Source organism: Myotis yumanensis, unplaced genomic scaffold (assembly GCF_028538775.1).
Source record: "Myotis yumanensis isolate MYYU_CA2020_CCGP unplaced genomic scaffold, mMyoYum1.0.hap1 SCAF_13, whole genome shotgun sequence".
In the NCBI taxonomy this organism is placed as follows: Eukaryota; Metazoa; Chordata; class Mammalia; order Chiroptera; family Vespertilionidae; genus Myotis; species Myotis yumanensis.
This window is the reverse complement of record NW_027223764.1, coordinates 16152876-16173412: the sequence shown is the minus strand read 5'-3', so window position 1 is coordinate 16173412 and position 20537 is coordinate 16152876. Positions and strand designations below refer to the sequence as shown.

At 42.5% G+C, this 20537-nt stretch overlaps 1 protein-coding gene across 5 annotated transcripts in view; it reads right to left on the bottom strand.

Annotated features, from left to right (window-relative positions):
• Nucleotides 1-848: 848 nt before the first annotated feature.
• The window catches only part of STN1 (STN1 subunit of CST complex), a 32139-nt gene continuing 12450 nt past the window's right edge, over nt 849-20537 (bottom strand). For 4 of the 5 annotated variants that reach the window (XM_070432348.1, XM_070432349.1, XM_070432350.1 and 1 more), the window contains 6 exons: nt 18216-18374; nt 16979-17099; nt 15670-15844; nt 9485-9607; nt 6210-6282; nt 849-1263 (listed from right to left, as the gene is read on the bottom strand). In XM_070432348.1, coding sequence (XP_070288449.1) covers nt 1106-1263; nt 6210-6282; nt 9485-9607; nt 15670-15844; nt 16979-17099; nt 18216-18374 — 809 coding nt within the window. In that variant the 3' untranslated portion in view covers nt 849-1105. The remainder of the gene's footprint in view (nt 1264-6209; nt 6283-9484; nt 9608-15669; nt 15845-16978; nt 17100-18215; nt 18375-20537) is intronic. The other variant, XM_070432351.1, reaches the window with a different exon arrangement.

Here is a 20537-nt window from a genome sequence, read left to right as displayed (position 1 = left end):
CATCTGCACACAGAGCAGAGCAATGCTACAGGCCGACAGGCTCTCGGGCAGAGCCACTAAGGAGCTTATTATGTCAAGAGCAAACGCAGCAGACCCAGGCAGATGTGTCTTTTGTGAAATGACTGTAATTAACTCCCTAACTTTCTCCACACTTTATTTTTGCTGGCTGGCTTTGTCATCGTGCTGTTAGAACAAGCCTACTACATGCCGCAGATTTTTCTCCTTTACCTTGTCATCCTGAGCAGAAGTGTAACTCCATCACCTGTCTGGGCACATACTGAGTCTTTGTCTGGATGGTGTCAGAACATCCTGCACTTCAATGATAATCTTAAAAATAACATCAACCGCAGCCAGATAATTGTGTGAAAGCCTCCAGGAAGTTCAGGGCTTTGAGGGACAATGTATTTAGTCCCGTATGTCCTCAATGCAGGCAAATGCTCTGAAACACCTTTCAACTCAGAAGGAAAAGGGACACTGAGCCATGCCTTGGACCCATTAACTGCCATCTCTGAGTGTCTGTAAAAGCATTCAACCAGGACTCATGACCCAACGCTGGTGCTTAACCCTTGGAAATCATAGCTCAGCGACACACGTCCAGGGAGAGCCACTTCCTGGCACTGGTTCTTAACCATTAAAGCAGACCATAAGAATGTTTCTGATAGTCTGAACTTTTAAAAAGCTTTAGATCTGTGTGATCTGGCTGCATGCTCTTCAGTTCCCGCAGTCCCTGGGCTTTACCACGCGACGTCCCTTTACCATGATAGAGCCCCTCCACACACACCGACTCAGCCACCAACACCGTGTCCTCCCTCTCTGCTTCACGAAGGATGCCCAGTCCAGCCAGCAGGTCAACAGAGAGGGCTTTCTTGTGTGTCGTGGCCGAGATAAAAGTCATTTTATCCCAAGAATACAGCAGGTAAAAGGCAGCCTACAGAATGTATACCAAATTCCATTCCTCCAATGACCTTATTTCATAGCTGATTTTAAGATAATTGCGTCCTGACCCATAAGCCTCTGTATGATGTTCAAAATCAGAGCCTGGGAGTGCACGCCACTTGGTCTTTCTCCTCGGCCCGGCTCCGCGCAGGCTGTCTGCGGCCTGTCCTCAGAAGGCTATGTAGTAGTGCTCCATGGTGCTGACGATGTCGCTCTGGTCCTCCAGGAGCTCCAGTACCTGCTGCAGCACAGGCTCACTCAGGCCCGGGTTCAGGCTCAGGCGAGCACAGGCCAAGATGTGCCGGAAGTGGCAGCCCTTCTCCATGTCTGCAGGAAAAAGGTAGTTGGCTAAGCTTGGACACACCTGTCAGACCTTCTTCCCTCTCCCCTCCCTCTAAACCAAAGCCCTTCTCCATGCCTCCGGAATCAGAACTTGCATCTTAATGAGATCCCCAGATGTCTCTTATGCATGTTAAAGTCAGAGATGCACTGGTCTAGATTATCAGCAAAAACAAAACAAAAAACCCTGTTCTCAAGCCCATCTATGGACCCACTGCTCAGGACTCAGGCCTTCAACTTCCAAGGATTCCCAATCAATAATTTTATATCCATAACCTAACGGATTTTTATTGCTTGGTAATATTTTTTCTCCAATGTCATTACATGTAGAAGTGCATGTATTCTGTGCTGAACCCCCAGCTTCCCAGTGGGACCCCGCTCGAGATTGACAGCAGAGTCAGTTTACAGCAGCCTCCATGCTTTCTCATGAGTCCTGATTGACAGGACTGCCGCGGTGAAGAAGGGATTCCTAGTTTTGGTCTGTTTCATTCCTCTCTGCACAGGCTTCCAAGAAGGTTTGTCTGAGACAGTTGTGCTGTAGTAACCTCTTACCCTCTATCCAAAACCAAGACCATTTTGTGTACAGTGATAAAAGTTCAGGGTTAGCAACCTCTTTCCTAGTTGAAATCAGTGATTTCAACTCAAGTTCTGACCATTAGAGGATCATGAAATCCATTTAGTGGGTTGTGATTACCATTCTTTTTCATACAACAAACTGAAGTAGAAAATTACAGAATGTACTGCATTGTAGGTAGGATAAATCTTATTTTGTGAAACAATTTCTAAATAAACATAATTTATATCTACCTATCTATTGCACTATAATTATATAATTTATTGGGTCATAATGTAAAATGCATTTATAACTCCTGAGTTAAAGTCAAACTGCAGTAACCAAACCCTCCCCAGTTTTCACTTATAGCCCCATGGCAGGGCCAGGTTTGGCCTCTCATGCTCCACACAATCACTGAATGCTTCAGATGAAAAAAATGTTTTAGGTTCCAGGAAGGCATCTGAAGAGGTATTGTGGTGTTGGGCAGAGCATGGTTTGGGAGTCAGTGCACCTGATGACTTTGGGCAAGTCATAGTACCTTCAAGTTTCAGTTTTCTCACCTATGGAGAGGGAGGCTGGGGAGGGAGTGGGGGCACCTGTGAGGTCCTTTCCAGCTCAAAGGGTCAGAGACTATCAACGGCCTAGGCTAACAAAGACTTGCTAAATTCTGACCTCTAGTGGCTCTATCAACTCATTATTCCTCCTTGTTGGGGTTACTGTTAGAAAACTTGCCACCTTCACTTATCTCCACATTTGCAGCCTGTTTCTTCAACATTCATTTGATAAAGATTTCTGAACACCTACTATGTGTGTGGTGTCAGAAAAAAAGCAGCAGATGGAAGAGTGCAGATGGAGAGCTGACCCTGGAGTCCAACAGACCCAAATTCAAGTCCAGGCTCTATAATTGGGACAAAGTAGTTCACATCTCAGTCAGTTTCTTCATCTGTAAGATGGCAATAAAATCACCTACTTCACCGGTGGTTGTGTGGTTGAAAGGAGATCCGTGGTACGGGCTTCTTACATGGGGAATAACTATGATTCTATTGTATTCATAACCTAAGAATATGCTCATAACCTAGTCTCTGCTCTAAAGAAGCTTCAACTCTTCCCAAAGCCTTAAACTATTTCTTCAGACAGGCCATTCTGCTGTTGAAGAGCTCTGGTAAGGCTGTTCACAGTGACCTTTCAGTTAAACAGAGAGGATTGGTGTTAGTTCTACTGTAAATGTGTGATATAATCCACCAGTAAAGCCATCAGGTCCAGGGCTTTCCTTTGTTGGCAGATTTTTAATTACCAGACAGATGCAATAGTTGCCTAAGTGGAGAGACAGATTCCTGGTACTTCCTACTCTGCCATCTTCAAAATAGTTTTATAAAATGCCAATGCATTTAATCCTCATAACTATCATGTAGGCAATAGTATCGCCATTTTACATATAAAGAAACTGAGGTACAGACTTATCCAAGGTCACACAGCTGCAAAGTGGCAAGGTGGGATTCAAACCCAGGCAAGGTGGTCCCAGAGCCCAGCTCTTTACAACCATGCTGTGCTGCCCATCTTTAGATAAATCCAGTATCAGTGCTTTAGGGACCTAAAACAAGCCTTGTATTTACAGTCCTTTTATTTTTTTAAATATATTTTATTGATTTTTTACAGAGAGGAAGGGAGAGGGATAGAGAGTTAGAAACATCGATGAGAGAGAAACATCGATCAGCTGCCTCCTGCACATCCCTCACCGGGGATGTGCCTGCAACCAAGGTACATGCCCTTGACCGGAATCGAACCTGGGACCTTTCAGTCCGCAGGCCAACGCTCTATCCACTGAGCCAAACCGGTTTCGGCTACAGTCCTTTTATTATTGTAGGTTTAACCTTTGCTGAGATACTCATAATGACTAAAGATTTTAAGTTCTCCCCCCCAATCATCCTGACAAGGAAAAACTCAATGTTATACTTTGTATGAAAGGTTAGAAACAAACAAAAGGTCCAGAAGAATCTCTCTATATAAAAGGCTAAAATGCAAAGTGTCCCCTCGGGAGTTTGACCTCGAGACAGGAGTTCGATCACTCGCTATGACATGCGCTGACCACCAGAGGGTGGTGTGGAATGAAGGAAGGCCCGCCGGCAGCAGGAAGGCCCTGATCGGCCCTAATCACCGGCCAGGCCTAGGGACCCTACCTGTGCACGAATTCGTGCACCAGGCCTCTAGTGGTTAAATAAATGGTCAAATATCTCTTTATACATATAATGGAATGATGTATAGCTATTAAGAAGACTGAGACACTTCTATATGTACTATTGCTGAATGACCTCTAGAAGCCAATGTTATATTTAAAATACTAGTATAAGGTGTGGAACACTGAATATTGTATGATAACCTTTACTTGTGCTTTTAAAAAAGAATAAACTATATAAATATGTTTATAAGTGCATATACCATCTCTAGAAGGATATTCAGGAACTTAGTAACAATTACTGCCTTTGGAAAGGGGAACAGAAAGCTTAGGTCTCAGTGCTGGGAGGAAGCCTGACTTTTCTGTGTGTATAGATATTTCCTGTGAAAAGGAGTGGCCACAGTAGACATTCAGACAGTCCCTACAAGGTATTTTTGTTGGCATTCTCAGTTATTCAAGCTCCAGAATTGAGTTCCTGGGAATTTACTAGTTCTGGGGAATGGGTTGATGGCTTTTAGAGGCTCCTACTTATAGAACGAGTGACAGAGACTGTCCACCTGACACACACACTCACCAAAGCCTGTGGATTCGAAGTGGATATAAAACCTGCCACTTTACAGACCCTCAGGTCACAGATGCTATTTGGTTCTCCTAAGAGATAAAGTGTGAATTTCTTTCATTTGCTTTATCGGGCTCTAGGATTATTTCAATCCATTCTGTTCCTAATGCAGATCAAAACTGAGAATCTGGCCAGGTGGCCTGGGACTAGGTTGAGTGAAGGATGTTACATGGGAAGCAGCCTCTTGTGCCTTCTTGGTTGAGAAATATCACATTTCACTGCTCTTAAAAGCTCCTTAAATTGTGGATAGATGGGTCTCCCCCACCCAACTAAAGGATACGTGTTCTTATTGCTCTGAAAGAAATCTAGAAATACTGCATTCAAATAGTTGGTTGCTTTAAGTTTATTTTAAGATCTGTCATCATGCCACTCTGGGCTCTGACCTCATCGGTTCTTAAAAGCTAAATAGGGCTGCATATCAAACACCAGGGCTAGAGACCTGGTCCAGCTCTACCCAGTGACTCAGTCTGGAACAGGTCCAGGCGCCAGGCATGTGTGGGCTGAAAGGACGGGAGGTGGACTTCTCTGGAGAGAAGGAAAGCAGGATGAGGAGACCTGTGGTCATTAACAAAACTTTCACTTTCCTTCCAGTATCATTTGTTGACATATTCCAACATTTGTCATTTGACATATTCCAACAGATGTCTGCAAAAGACAGACTTTGAAAAGTCACCTTCAAGACGGATCAGCTTACACAGGACTTAAAGATAGGACTATTGTTTTCTTCTCTTTCTAACTAGTATGAAAATGGTAATGTCTGTTGTCAGACTACCTACAGTTTAAGTTTCTAACCACTAGGGGCTGACCTAGCTCCACTAAAACCAACTATTTTCTAAACCATTTCTTTTGCAAATTATTAGGTTTCAGGATGACTGAATTACACTGTTCATAAACTGTAATGTCTAGAACCATTCCTCCCAACACTGAAGGGCTTGATGTCAGAAGAGAAGAAAATCTGAGGTTTGGGTTCAAAGACAAGGGGCAAGAGTAAACAAGAAAAACATAAACCATAGAGAACATGAGAGCCAGGACATCAAAACATCCTAGCCCAGACCCTGGCCGGGTAGCTCCGCTGGTTAGAGCATTGTCCCAAAACACCAAGGTTTCAGGTTTGATCCCCAGTCAGGGCACATACAACAATCAATCAGTGAATGCATAAAAAAGTGGAACAACAAACTGATGTTTATCTCTTTCTTTCTCCCTCCCTCCTTAGTCTCTTGCTCTAACATAAATTAAACAACAACAGCAACAAAAGTCCTAGCCCAGTGGCTTGCCTCACTGTAGCAGGACCCCCTGAGGAGCTCTCCAGTGTCACGTCCACTCCATCCCCTTGTGGATCAGAATCCCCAAGAGTGGGATCTGAGTACTCATATGCTCAAAAAAGTTCCAAGGTTGAATTTTATGGGTAGCCAAGGTCAGGACGACTGTGCAAGCCTAACACTCACTTTAGAGAGGAGGGACCTGAGGCTCTGAGAGGGCAGGTATCTTGATCAGTCATACTTCCAGTCTCCTGACTCTCCAGCCCTTGCTCTCTGGGAGGAAACATTCCCTTCCAACGCATCAGGACACCTGTGCGTTACACCACTTACGGTTTGGTTTCTGGCAGTCTTCTTGAATGATACGGTGGATCTTTCTGTGCAGTTCTTTGTCTTCTTTGGTTACCTAAATAGGAAAAAAGTTCGGAGAAATAGTGTTGTTAAGTAACACAGAGGTTGTGTCATCCAGACTCCCAAATTAGTATTTAAGATAGTTTCTAAAGATTTCATAACAATCATCATCCCTACAACAACAACATGGTTTTCAATACTTGGCCTATTGTCAAACCAGTTCAGTCGCTCAGCAGCTTGCTGCTCTGTAGCTGACCCAGAGGTATAGTCCTCAGGGGGTGGCTCACTGAGGCCATGATGTAAAGAGAAACTGGAATTCTCTTAACGAGCAACTTTCCTCTTAAATATTCATAACGCATTCATAGAATTTATCTCATTTATTATATTTCTGAGGGGGCTCAAGGGACCAAAGTCTTTGATCTCAGCCCCAGGACTCTTTCCTCTGGGCTCTGATACCTGCCTTGCATTTCATTCATGTTATTCCTCCTCCCAACCCAAGGAAAAACAAAAGGAATAAAACTGTAAGGAGAAGCTAGCAAGAGAACAAATCTAGCCTATCTCTTGAGTCCCTTTTTGTCTTCAAAGGTCAGGCTTCCTCCCAGCACTGAGACCTAAGCTCTGTGTTCCCCTTTCCAAAGCCAGTAGTTGTTACTAGATTCCTGCATATCCTTCTAGAGATGTTATATGCACTTATGAGCATATTTATGTAGTTTATTCTTTTACAAAAGCATGAGTAAAGGTTAGCATACAATACTCAGTGTTCCACACCTTATATTTTAAATCTAACCTAGTTCCTTTCTCAACCAGCTCAGATAAGAGGAAACCAGACAAATGCGTCTCCCTTCATGTTTAGTAGTAAATCTAACAACAAAACAAAACAAAACAAAAACAAAAAAAATAGAAGGGGAAAAAGAGGAAGGAAGGAAAAGAGGAAGAACAAAACAAAAGCATGCAAACAAATACATACAGGGTGGGGCAAAAGTAGGTCTACAGTTGTTCGTATTTTTTATATGTACAAGAATAAACTCTGTTTTGTGTACTCACAACTATAATCCTACTTTTGTCCCACCCTGTATATCAGGAGTGCTTGTTTGATGGAACTTACAGAGTGACCTGATTTAAGAATGGGGACATTGATATTACCTGCCTTTTCACAAGGTTATTGTAAAGATTAAATTGGGTGAGAGCTGCTGAAAGCTGGAAAGCACTATACAAATAGAAGTGTCTACATTACTGTAATAATTATTTCACTGAGGCCAGGCCCTCAGGAAAACACAAACAAGGCCAGGCTGTTAAGTGGAAAGGGGAGGGGTGAAGTCAGGAAAGAAGAATGGTTCTATTGAGGAAGAGAGAGCAATTATTGCTTCATCATCCAGCTCATACTGATTCATAGGAGGAAATGCCCTAGCGCTGCCACACCTCAGCTGTGGACCGCTGCCCAATGGTTCTGCTGCTCCTGAGAAGAGCTACTTTCTATAGACTCAGTTGGCCAACCCTGGAGTCTCCCAGTGGCAATGTGACTGACTGGGTGTGGGTAGGTGCAGTTGGGGGCGTTATTAAGGTGAGCTGCCCATCATGAGCTTCTGCAACCAGCCAACTCCTGAAAGGCCTTCCCATCCCGAGAGGGAGTGGACTGCAGTCACCCTTATACAGATTGCAATATCCTTTTCAAAAGCTACTCAAATAGTATTTAAAACATCTTTTAATTTTTAAAATTGCTCAAAAATCAGAAATCACTCGAGTAAATCAATATCAAGAAAATGTCCTATTAAGGAAGCTTCCCCTTGGGAATCATGCCTGTAAATCATTCCCTTTGGGATGCCTCAGAATTTGGATCTGTCTCCAGGACAATCACTTGTAGCTGAAGCCACATCTATGCTCCCGATATCAATGGTCATGAAGAGGCCCGATTTCAGCCTGGCTCCTCCAATATTAAAGATAGGCAGTGAGAGGTGAACTTGTATGAGACAAGCAAGCACTTATACCCCTGGTGAGAACGTCAACTGGTGCAAGTTTTGGGTGACCAATCAGACTATGTTGACAAAAAAAGCTTAGAGGTATATGCTTTTGCTCCAGCGATTCCTCTTTTAAGAGTCAACCTTACAGCCCTAGCTGGTTTGGCTCAGCGGATAGAGCATTGGACTGCGGACCAAAGGGTCCCAGGTTCGATTCCGGTCAAGGGCACATGCCTGGGTTTCGGGTTCGATTCCCAGTTGGGGATGTGCAGGAGGCAGCCAATCAATGATTCTCTCTCATCATTGACGTTTCTATCTTTCTCTCCCTCTCCTTCCTCTCTGAAATCAATAAAAATATATTAAAAAAAAAAAAGAGTCAACCTTACAGAAATATTTACACAAGTTCACAAAAGCAGTTATGCAAAAATAGCAATAGCAACACTATTTGTGAGAGCAAAAGTTGGTGATACCATAAATGTCCATCAGAGAGAAGGAGTTAAAACATTTATGGCAAGTTCTCATAACATGGAATACCATGCAGATGTCAAAAAGAATGAGGTAGATTTTTAAGTAGTAACATGGAAGGATGCTGTGTGCTATTTTGGTGTCAAAAACTTGCTGAGCATTATTTAGAGCAGTGGTTCTTAACTATCCCAGGGGACACTTCGCAATGTCTGGTGACATTGGCTGCCACAACTTGGGGGGGGGGGGGGGGGCTGCTACTGGCATCTAGTGGGTGAAGGCCAGGGATGCTGCTAAATATCCCACAATGCAAAGGACAGCCCCCCATGACAAAGAATCATTTGGCCCAAATAGTGTTGAAGATGAGAAATCCTGGCTTAGAGAATGATCACATTTTTTTGTAAAAAGAAAGCCACAGGAACATCTATTTATATGTGTGTATGTGTAAATGCATAAATGTCTAGAAGGATATACTGTTAAACGTGGCACCTTGGGGTTCCTTACTTTATGTGCATCTTTTTTAAAAAATATATATTTTATTGATTTTTTACAGAGAGGAAGGGAGAAGGAGAGATTGAGAGTTAGAAACATCGATTCAGCTGCTTCCTGCACACTCCCTACTGGGGATGTGCCCGCAACCAAGGTACATGCCCTTAACCGGAATCAAACCTGGGACCCTTCAGTCCTCAGGCCGATGCTCTATCCACTGAGCCAAACCGGTCAGGGCATGTGCATCTTTAATGACTGATTTTTAAAAACAGTAAATAAGGTATTCTTAAGTAATAAACATATTTGCAATTGAAGCTAAAAAAGAAAAATATTAAGATGCAAGTCTCTTACATAGAAGAGGTTATCAAAACCACAATCTTTCTGGTAAATGAATCCTTTTTCCTGCAGGAGCTTTATAGCATTCTTAAATATACTATGAATTGCCTTGGATGTGGTGTCATTCTTAAAATCTGCCTGTGGAAAGAAGAAAAAGGAAGAAAAAAAAAAAGTAAGTCCCATATTATAGCACCTGAGAGCAACTCCCTAGACCAACTGGTTTATGAATTCACCCAACAGGCTTTTTATCTGCTGAGTCAAAAAGATCCAGGTATGCACCTGCCTAGCAGGATGGGATTTAAGGAAGTTTGTTCCGACAGGATCATATCTGATAACTGTTTCATACCTTAGTTATGATTTTTTGGTTAATTCAATAATATAAAATGGAAAAGTCAAAAGGACAATCTTTATTTTTTTAATTCATAACTAAAACACTGTATACATATTAGTTCTTTCTTTTTCTTTTCATTAAAATCCTGGTTATAGCCTGGCTGGTGTGGCTCAGTGATTGAGCATCAATCTATGAACCAGGAGGTCACAGTTAAATTCCAGGTAAGGGCACATGCCTGAGGTTGTGGGCTCAGTTCCCAGTAGGGCATGTACACGAGGCAGCCAATCGATGATTCTCATCATTGATGTTTTTATTTCTCTTTCCCTCTCCCTTTCTCTCTGAAATTAATCGAAATATATTTTAAAAAATCTTGGCTATATACAATCTCTTCCTAAGGACTTCAGAGAATTTTACACACACTGAAATAAGCTGGGGATTCCAGCATGTAGAAAGTATTAAATAGTCTCTTTATTTTAAATGAAGAACAATGGCAGCAAATAGCTTTGCAGAGACCTCTCCAGGGCCTAAAGGTGGACAGGGGCCCTAGAGTGAAGCAAGACCACCCACCATATGGAAGGAACTCAGCTGCTGTCTGTTTGCTGTCTCCTCAATTTCAATGTTTCTTCCCTTCTCTAGGAGACAGATTTGCCTAGAGAGGTAATCAGGTCATCTTATTTCTTATTCCCAAGGAAGCTAGGTTTTCAGCTATGTCCCAGAGTTAACTAGACTGTGTGGTTCTTGAATTGGGGACTTTGTATTTAATCTTTTTTTTAAAAAAATATTTTTTTATTGATTCCAGAGAGAAAGGGAGAGAGAGAGATGAGAATCATTGATTGGCTGCCTCCTGCACGCACCCTATTGAGAATTGAGCCCACAATCCGGCCATGTGCCCTTGACTGGAATCGAACCTAGGACACTTCAATCCGCAGGCCGACACTCTATCCACTGAGCCAAACCGGCTAGGGCTGCATTTCATCTTGACCACCTACCCCCTGGCACACAGAAGTTAATCAATAAAACATTTGTGGAATCAATGAAAATATTAGAGAGGCTGTATCCTTCTGATTATTCCATTAGGGATTTTCAGTTCATTCCTACAACAAAGCAGTGAACAACAACAATTCTCCTTCAAGGTACAGATTTTTAAAAAATGTATGTGTGTGTGTGTATGTATGTGTGTGTGTGTGTGTGTGTGTGTATATATATATATATATATATTAGAGGCCCAGCGCACGAAATCGCGTGAGACCCAGATCCGCCATGCCGCCGAGAGACCCATCAATGCACCACCTGGTGACCGGTCGTTTGGTCGTTCCGGCGTTATGGCCACTGGCCTTTTATATTATATATATATATATATATAATTTCAAAGAGAAGAAGGGAGAGGGAGAGAGAGAGAGAGAAACATCAATGATGAGAGAGAATCATTGATTGGCTGCCTCCTGCATGCCCCATACTGGGGATCGAGCCTGCAACCCAGCCATGTGCCCTTTATCAGAATCGAACCCAGGACCCTTCAGTCCACAGGCCAACTCTCTATCCACTGAGCCAAACCAGCTACAGCTACAGATCCATTTTTAATGTGACAAATTTGTCAAGATATTAAAAAGATCAGAGCATGAAAGAAACATGGCAGTGTCCAAAATAGTGTTTGAAGGCCAAATCCTACCCTCCAGTGAAAGGTATTGGTAAAGGCTGTCTGGGGCAGCACCTCAGAGATGCTGAAAAAGGGAATGTGCTTGAGATTTGCCCACAACACTTCTTCTAAGTGACAGGGAGAGAAAAGGAAGTCCCAAATGGCCTTGAGTGTTGACAATCCATCTCTGAGAAACCATCTCTTTCTAGAAGAGGCTTCCCTAACAGGCATTGTTTTAATCTAGTAGATCTTGCCAAATGTTTGTGCTTTCCTGGGCTGAAGAAGGGAGTCTAAGGCTCTTTCTAAAATATATTTTTACTAATTTCAAAGAGGAAGGGAGAGGGAATAGAAACATCAATGATGAGAGAGAATCATGGATTGGCTGTCTCCTGCACGCTCACTACTGGGAATCAAGCCCACAACCTGGGCATGTGTCCTGACCAGGAACTGAACTGTGACCTCCTGATTTATAAGTCAACACTCAACCACTGAGCCACATCGATTGAGTTAAGACTCTTAAATTGTACTCTAAGCTTTTCCTTAACAGAACAAGCTGCAGAACCTGGTCATTAGAACACTAGGACCTAAAGCTGACAAACATTCCACGTTATGACAGCACCCACTCTCTGAAGGGAGAATAAGGCCCAGAAATATTTGACGACTCCCACGGGCAGAAAAGCTATCTGGATGTGCTTAGAATAAACAGCTTACCAATCCTCAGCTACACATCTTTTTACTCAGGAGGGCTCCAGACAAAGCCATTTTTAATTACATACATGAGTCCTCTTACTTAGGGAAAACACAACCTAATATCGGCTCCCCCACAAAACTTTATAACTACTTAATCTTCATACTTCTAAGGAGATTCATTTCATTGAGTCAATTTAATATAAGGATTCTTAAGGGTAGAGTTAATATTACATCTTTATCAAGACAGTACTAAATTGGAAACTAACTAGAAATGTTGTTATATAATTATTCCTGTCATTAAAAAAGACTCTTGGTTATCCCCAGAGCATACATAAAGCCTGCTTCCTCCTCCCCGACTTCAGTAAGACCAAGCAGCAGGAAGACAGGGTGCCAGGCCTGCGAGCTCAAAAGCACAGTTTCAGCTGTGAACAAGGCGGACCCAACAGAAAAGGCTCTCTGTAAATATAAACAACATGTGAAGCTTCCTTTCCAAAAACATTTGCCTCAGCTGACCTCGGGACATAGCTCCCTGCTGCTTGTAAAGACACAGTCTCCAGAGTAGAACCTCCAATCATCTCTTCTAGCCAGTAGCTCTTCCTGGCCTGAGATTTGTGTCTTTCTTGTCTTTTTCTAAAGACCAAGAGCAGACTCATCCGATTCAGGAAACCGAAGCTGCTCAGAGGAAAAAACTGACTGGCTGAACATGCTGATCCTTAGCAGGCCTCTCCTCACTGCAGGTCAGGAACTGGGTGGATCTCTGAAATATATATATAGTCTTCATTTCCAAACAAACTCAACATTTATCCAGCTGTCAAAGAAACAATGGATTTGCAAGGCCTGCTTATCAGGTTTCTGGACTTGCTAAGCAGAGCCACCATGAAAAACAAAGAAAGGGGAAAGCATTCAAACCCACTCTCCCTATCCCTATCAACTATAACACTATCACAATGATTTTTTTTGTGTAGCTTTCATCTGTATGACAACACAAAGTACCAAAAGATCTAGGGTTTCACCATCGCTATAAAGCATCCCTAGTTTCTCAGGCTCAATTAAACTGGATTCGATTGAATGACACTGACCTCCCCAAGCAGAGCCATGTGAGGGAACAATTCATAATTGATGGAAAAATAGTTTCCAAAGACAAAACAAACAAAATGCCATATACATTTGTTTTTAAACATACAGCACTGGGCAGACACAGTTTCTTCTCTAAGCATTTCCAAAAGATATCAGGGCAATACTTCTGCTTTGAATGGAGGAGCCTTTTAGTCCTCAGGGACCTCAAGTCTCTCTACCTAATGAGAGCCTTTGCAGAAGAGCTGGTTCACAGGAAGAATGTGGTCTTCGCTAAGCTTCAAAGTTTCCTTCCAAACAAGCCAGCAGAATGGTCAGAAGTCCTTGGAGGCCAACTTGGCATTGAGCCCCCTCTAAATGATTAAATGGAAGAAGGTCAATCTTGCTGTCAGGGCACAGCTGGAGAGCTGCAACTGTTTAGAAGTGATGATGGCACAGGACAAAGCGGCCAGTCATGACCCTCTCCGCCTTGGTGTTTCCTGAAACAATATCCCTCATCTCTGTGTACAAAATCATGGGTCATTGGACACACAGCCTGGTGTCAGGAAGAGATAATTAGGTTCATGAATGAAACTGAGAAGCAGTGGTCATGCCTAGGAAGTTGGATGGGGACCTGATATCTGTTCTGCCAGAGACCGGAAGAATAACTTATGTTACCTAACAAGGGAATTCAGAAGCAGCCCTGTTGGTAATGGCAAAAGATCAGAAAACATCTAAACAGTCCAGGAATGGAGAGGGAGATTATCTAAATCAGGGGTCCTCAAACTACGGCCCGCAGGCCACATGCAAATACAAATATTGTATTTGTTCCCGTTTTGTTTTTTTACTTCAAAATAAGATATGTGCAGTGTGCACAGGAATTTGTTCATAGTTTTTTTTTAAACTATAGTCCAGCCCTCCAACGGTCTGAGGGACAGTGAAATGGCCCCGTTTAAAAAGTTTGAGGACCCCTGATCTAAATTATGGGACATGTAACAAAAGATTATTCTATAGGGGGAAATCTATGTACGGCTAGGAAAGGATCTATAAGATATACTGTTCAATGAAAAGCTAAGGATATACTAGTGTTTAACATGATACCATTTGTGTAAAAAAAGGGGGATACAACTACTTCTAGTTTACATATGCAAACTATCTCCAGATGGATATTTGTGACACTAGTAACACTAGTGCTTGTCTCTGTAGAAAGGAGGAAGGATGGGAAAGAAACTTACTTTTAAGTAGACACTTTCAGGGACTATTTGAATTTTTAAAAACCATTTATTCTTCAATTAACTGATATTATTGAAAACCTACTTTCTGACAGACCTGTCCTAGGCCTTGGTTCTAGAGGACAGAGAATAAGTCAGATGAGACATCTGCTCATAGAGAACTTAAATTCTGGTGGAAGAACAGGCAGGTGAACAAATAAGGAGAGATACGAACACAGGTGATAACCTAATGAGGAAGTAGGTGGCCATCAGAGCAGACGGCCAAGGAGGGCAAGAAGGTGACATTTAAGCAGAGATCACCCACTGGTGGAATCAATGAAATAATAAACACGATGCCGGAACCGGTTTGGCTCAGTGGATAGAGCGTCGGCCTGCGGACTGAAGGGTCCCGGGTTCAATTCCGGTCAAGGGCGTGTACCTGGGTTGCGGGCACATCCCCAGTGGGGGGTGTGCAGGAGGCAGCTGATCGATGTTTCTCTCTCGTCGATGTTTCTAGCTCTCTATCTCTCTCCCTTCCTCTCTGTAAAAAATCAATAAAATATATTTAAAAAAAAAAAAAAGAAATAATAAACACGAGTCATGTTACAACAACAACAAATCCAAGAGTTGAAATAAAAGGAAAAGCCTAACACCAAAGTTTCAAATAATTCTTAATTCCAAGCAAATACGGAAGCACCAAACAACTAAAGTTCACCTATAACACTAGGGATGAAAAAATGGGGACAGCTCTTACCAGGAGAAATAAAAATGACTTAAAGCACTTGCTGAAATTTCTACATAAAAATCAGGATGAATACAACTTGGCCTTCATTCAAACTTCTAAAATGCAACAGGTTAACCTTATTCTGAAGAAGAAACAGCAAGTCAGTAAAAGCCTTGGTTCAAGTTCAATAAATCTTGGAAGGATAATTACCTCTTCTCATTTATTACCCCAACATTTGACTCCTGCTGAAATTAAATACCCATCTCAATGAGTACTAAGAACTAAGTATTATGATGTTTAGACTATTTTTTTTTTTCTACCCAATGATTAAGCTCAATGAGATTAAGTGAGAGGAAAAGGGCAGGTCCATTCTCATTCGAAATTCTTAAGAGGTCAGTAACCTTCCCAGAATAGAAAGGACATGTGATTGAACCATAGTCTCTATTCCCTGGTCCACCCTGTGAATCTTAATACCATAGCCACGTTCACTCACACCCTACAGCTGCCAATTTGGGGCAGTGGACTCGAATTCTCCCATGGGCAACCTGCACTTACTTGCTTGGAGCAGGCACTATGAATCACAGGCTGATTGGCAAGGGACAGCAGAGACTCCACCATTTCCAACTCCTGCTGGTAAAAGGTCTGCACTCTGTTCTTCATGAGGAATTCTTTGGCTTTTTCACTCAGCAAACATGTAAGATTGGTAAGATCCAGGACACCTGGATTTTTGCTGGGAAAGTTGTAAAAAGCTATGTAGAAAATTATCACCTCTGTTCCTTTCTGGTGTGATTAAAACAGAAACTTGGCTAGGAAAAGCAACACTATATTGATGCTTTTGTTGACATAAAGGACAACTTATACTATGGACAATGTGTGATTGTTTAAAAGGATGAGGCAGGACTACAAGAACTAAAATATCATGATCGCTTCAGAAAAAAAGTCAGGTTGCAGAATAGTATGTAAGATATAATCCCATTTTTGTAAAAAAGCAAATGACAACCCACAAAATATATGGGTAGGTATTCTTGCTTGTGTTTGCACAGAGAAAAAAGTCTAAAAGGGTGCATACCAGCCTAGGGACAGTAGTAACCTTTAGGGCATAGCTCTGAGGCAGGAGACAGGACAACGGAGGAATTTCACTTTTTACTTTATACGGGTCTATAGTTTGGGTTGTTTTTGAATATAATTTAAAAATATGTAATATGTACACATTAAAAACAAGTGTACCCTGGCAGGTGTGCCTCAGTTGGTTGAGTGTTGTCATGTGCACCAAGAGATCGCCAGTTTGATTTCCGGTCAGGTCACATGCCCGGGTTTAGGGGGCATGCAGGAGGCAGCCGATTACTGTTTCTCTCTCTCATCAATGTTTTTCTCTCTCCCTTCCTCTCTCTCTCAAAATAATAAAATCATGTATTTTTTAAAAAAATAGAAGTGTACACAGTGAAAAGTCTCCTTTCTATCCTCCTCCCAATTTCCACCTCCTTGGCAACTACTATTACCGACTGTCTTTTCCCAGAGTTCTTTGATGCATACATATACTAAAAAAATATTCTTACTCCTCCTGTTTTTCTGCCCCCCACTCCCCCTCCCCCAGCCCTGGTTGAGAACGACTTAACTCCTTCAAGGACCCTAGTTACATGTATATTTTCCTCACAACAACCTTGGAACATCTGCACTGCTTTCACCTTCCCTTTACGGACGAGGACACTGAGGCACATGGGGGCTGAGCAGACGCGCCCAGAGCCTCACATGAGTAAGATGATGGTTTCAGGATTTGAACCCAGGGCCACTCCAGCATCAGGGCTCCCCTGGGATGGCCTTCCCACTGAATTCACATCTTCTGTGGTGATTGGCCACAACTTACCTTAGTGCTTCTTTTTCTAGGACTGGGCTATGGAAAGGCTGGTCATAAACTTTCCTGTAGATACTGGGCAGCTCAAGCATCCTTGCAATTTGAATGTTGCATACTGGATCGTCTACTTTATCTAAGAAGCCGCAGGGGAAAATATATCACAGAAATTACAATAAGGTCAATTCTTTCCCTTGTCCAAATTGCTGCTAAGATGACAGTAAATGAGGCACACAGAGGGTCTCCTTCCTTGTCAGTGCCCAGGAGTCACAGTCGATGCACTAAATAGTTCCCAGTTATCATACAAAAGGGAAGGCAATGCCCTAAATGTCACATGCTCGGCCAGGAGTGGACTGGGACTAGGGCGAGCACATTAGGTTATTCGTTCATCTGTTACAATGGTGGACAACAGGGGCCCTCCTAGAGATTCCCAAGCAAACACCAGCCAGAGCAGTGCAGAGGGCATCACGCAGATGATACTGGACTGTCATACATCTGAGTAGCTGTTTTCTTTCAAAGTTAATGTGCTTAATGGTACTCAAGAAATTTCCATCATTTTGAAGAATATGAACACTCTGCCCTAAATAGATTCACACTTGGAACTTCAAAGCACGTTAGAAACTACTGTGCTATCCAAATAAATTTTCCAGCTATACATAATAAATCATTTGTTTTCTTTCCCAATTTGTTCATAGTTACCTCTCTTTAAAATAAATTTAAGCCCTAACCGGTTTGGCTCAGTGGATAGAGCATAGGCCTAGTCCCAGTCCACTCCTGGCCGAGCATGTGACATTTAGGGCATTGCCTTCCCTTTTGTATGATAACTGGGAACTATTTAGTGCAACGACTGTGACTCCTGGGCACTGACAAGGAAGGAGACCCTCTGTGTGCCCAGGTTCGATTCCGGTCAAGGGCATGTACCTTGGTTGTGGGCACATCCCCAGTAGGGGGTGTACAGGAGGCAGCTGATCGATGTTTCTAACTCTCTATCCCTCTCTCTTCCTGTCTGTAAAAAAATCAATAAAATAGATTTTAAAAAAATAAAATAAATTTAAGAAATGTTGCTTTTCCAAAGAAAGCATATTATAAAATGTAATTTTCTCCATTAAATAGTTTATCTTCTTTATTGGTCTGCGGGATCGGGTCTACGGGAACTATTTAGAAGTTTGACTTTTAGCTAAACAAGTTTACTACTGAACCCCCCCCCCCCCCCAAAATAACAACCATTTGGGGAAAAATATCTTTTGCTTACAATGAACAGTGGCATGAATTTCTCGCTCTTCTCTGTACGTGCGGATATAACCTCTGACCCGGATAATGTCCCCAATTTCTATCTTTGTTCTCTGCTCGATGGTCTCTTGCAGCTTCTTAAGCTGGGAGGTTAAGCTCAGTTCTCTTGCACTTGGAGCAGCTGTAGTTGTTAGGGCCAGAAGGAAAGAGAGAAATGTATAACATAACCACTCCACCACATTTGTGAGCTACACTGGGGGTAACACCAACACAAGACATTTATTCTACTTCAGATAAGTTGCTCTACCTAGGAAATCTGCATAACTTTAAAAAATCCTCTACTGAATAAAAGGCATTAAGCTGCAATTATTCAAAAGTAGGGAGAAGGGAACAGAGTCTAGAAGCCCTACATCATCAGTGCAAATGGCTCTATGTGGTCCGGAGCTGAATCCTGTATGGGTTCAATGGGTTTCGTGGCAACAGCTCTCAACAACCCTATAAAGCGTGCTTGCAGTGAGACCGAGGTCTGGAGGAAGAGGAAAGGGGGCCCAAGAGTCTGGGTTTGTGGTTCTGTGTATGGGGGAAGCAAATTCACCGTAGGCAGATTTCCTAGGTGCTCAACAGTCTAATCCAGGGGTGGGCAAACTTTTTGACTCGAGGGCCACAATGGGTTCTTAAACTGGACCAGAGGGCCGGAACAAAAGCATGGATGGAGTGTTTGTGTGAACTAATATAAATTCAAAGTAAACATCATTACATAAAAGGGTACGGTCTTTTTTTTTTTTTTTTTAGTTTTATTCATTTCAAACGGGCCGGATTGGCCCGTGGGCCGTAGTTTGCCCACGGCTGGTCTAATCGCTCACCTCTCATCTTTGTTGGGTAACTAGGCTAATAACTCTCTCTCTCTCTCTCTCTCTCACACACACACACACACACACACACAGACACACTCATTCTCATACCACTTAAAACTGTAAACTTAAACAACAGAGTCCACCTTATACATAGAGTTGTTGTGCATGATCTAAGTTAACCCTTACATCATGAGCTTAGTACAATGCCAGATTCATAGGAAGAATTCAATAAATGTCAACTATTTGTGGGAAAAAAATTAAGCCCTCTGGACAAAATCATTTTCTTTTTTTTGAGGCTTTTCATTGGGGATTACTGGGTAAAAAAGTACAAATCAGTTTCTAATTCATTACATATTGTCAGAATGTTTGCCAAAAAAAAAATAATAATAATAAATCAAAGTATTTTCTTTCTATAAGGTGTCACCAGCCATGCATGCATGCTTGTGGCTCCCACACTGGCTTCAGTCATTTAGATTTTTAATACTGTAGAAAATAGGTAATCTATATATATATATATATGGCTAATATGCAATGTGTCCCCTCAGGAGTTCGACCTGGAGACCAGGACGATTGCTTGCTATGACATGTGCTGACCACCAGGGGGCAGTGCAGAACAAAGGAAGGCCCCGGCCAGCAGCCAGAAGGCCCTGATTGGCCTTGATCACCAGCCAAGCCTAGGAACCCTACCTGTGCACGAATTTCGTGCACCGAGCCTCTAGTAATTCCATAACCTTTTATTTTGCTTTTAAGTTGCTAGAGAGGCTATATGTTTTTATATAAGGCTAGAGGCCCAGTGCACGAATTCGTGCACCAGTAGGGTCCCTTGGCCTGGTCTGCAGGATCGGGCCAAAACTGGCTCTCCAACATCCCCCGAGGGGGCCTCGGATTGCAAGAGGGCGCAAGCCAGGCCAAGGGACCCCATCAGTGCACAATCAAGACGGGGAGGGACATGGGAGGTTGGCCAGCCAGGGAGGGATTGTGAGAGGGCTCCAGGGCGTGCCCAGCCCATCTCGTTTAATCCCAATTGGCTGGACTTCAGCAGCAAGCTAACCTACCAGTTGGAGTGTCTGCCTGCTGGTGGTCAGTGCCCAACATAGCAAGTGGTTGAGCGGTCTTAGCATATCATTAGCATATTATCCTTTGATTGAACGGACAACCAGACACTTAGCATATTAGGCTTTTATTATATAGGATGATCTACTCTCTGTATTCTTTACATATAAGCCCTTCATCTCTTTTGAATACTTTGTTAATTTCTGAAAGATTTTTAGGGAAGCTTTGTCAAGTTATACGTACTACTTCCACTTTCCCCAATCCATTGTATCCTTTCTCTTTCACTTCATTTTATTACATAAAAGTTTGGGGGGAAATCTTTTAGGCTATCTCTCTTGTCACTGATGATAGCTTTCAGTGCTTTAAAAGGGACTCAGGAGAGCTTAACATATATACTCTTATCTTTATGATCTTTATTGGAATAAATATACAAGTGC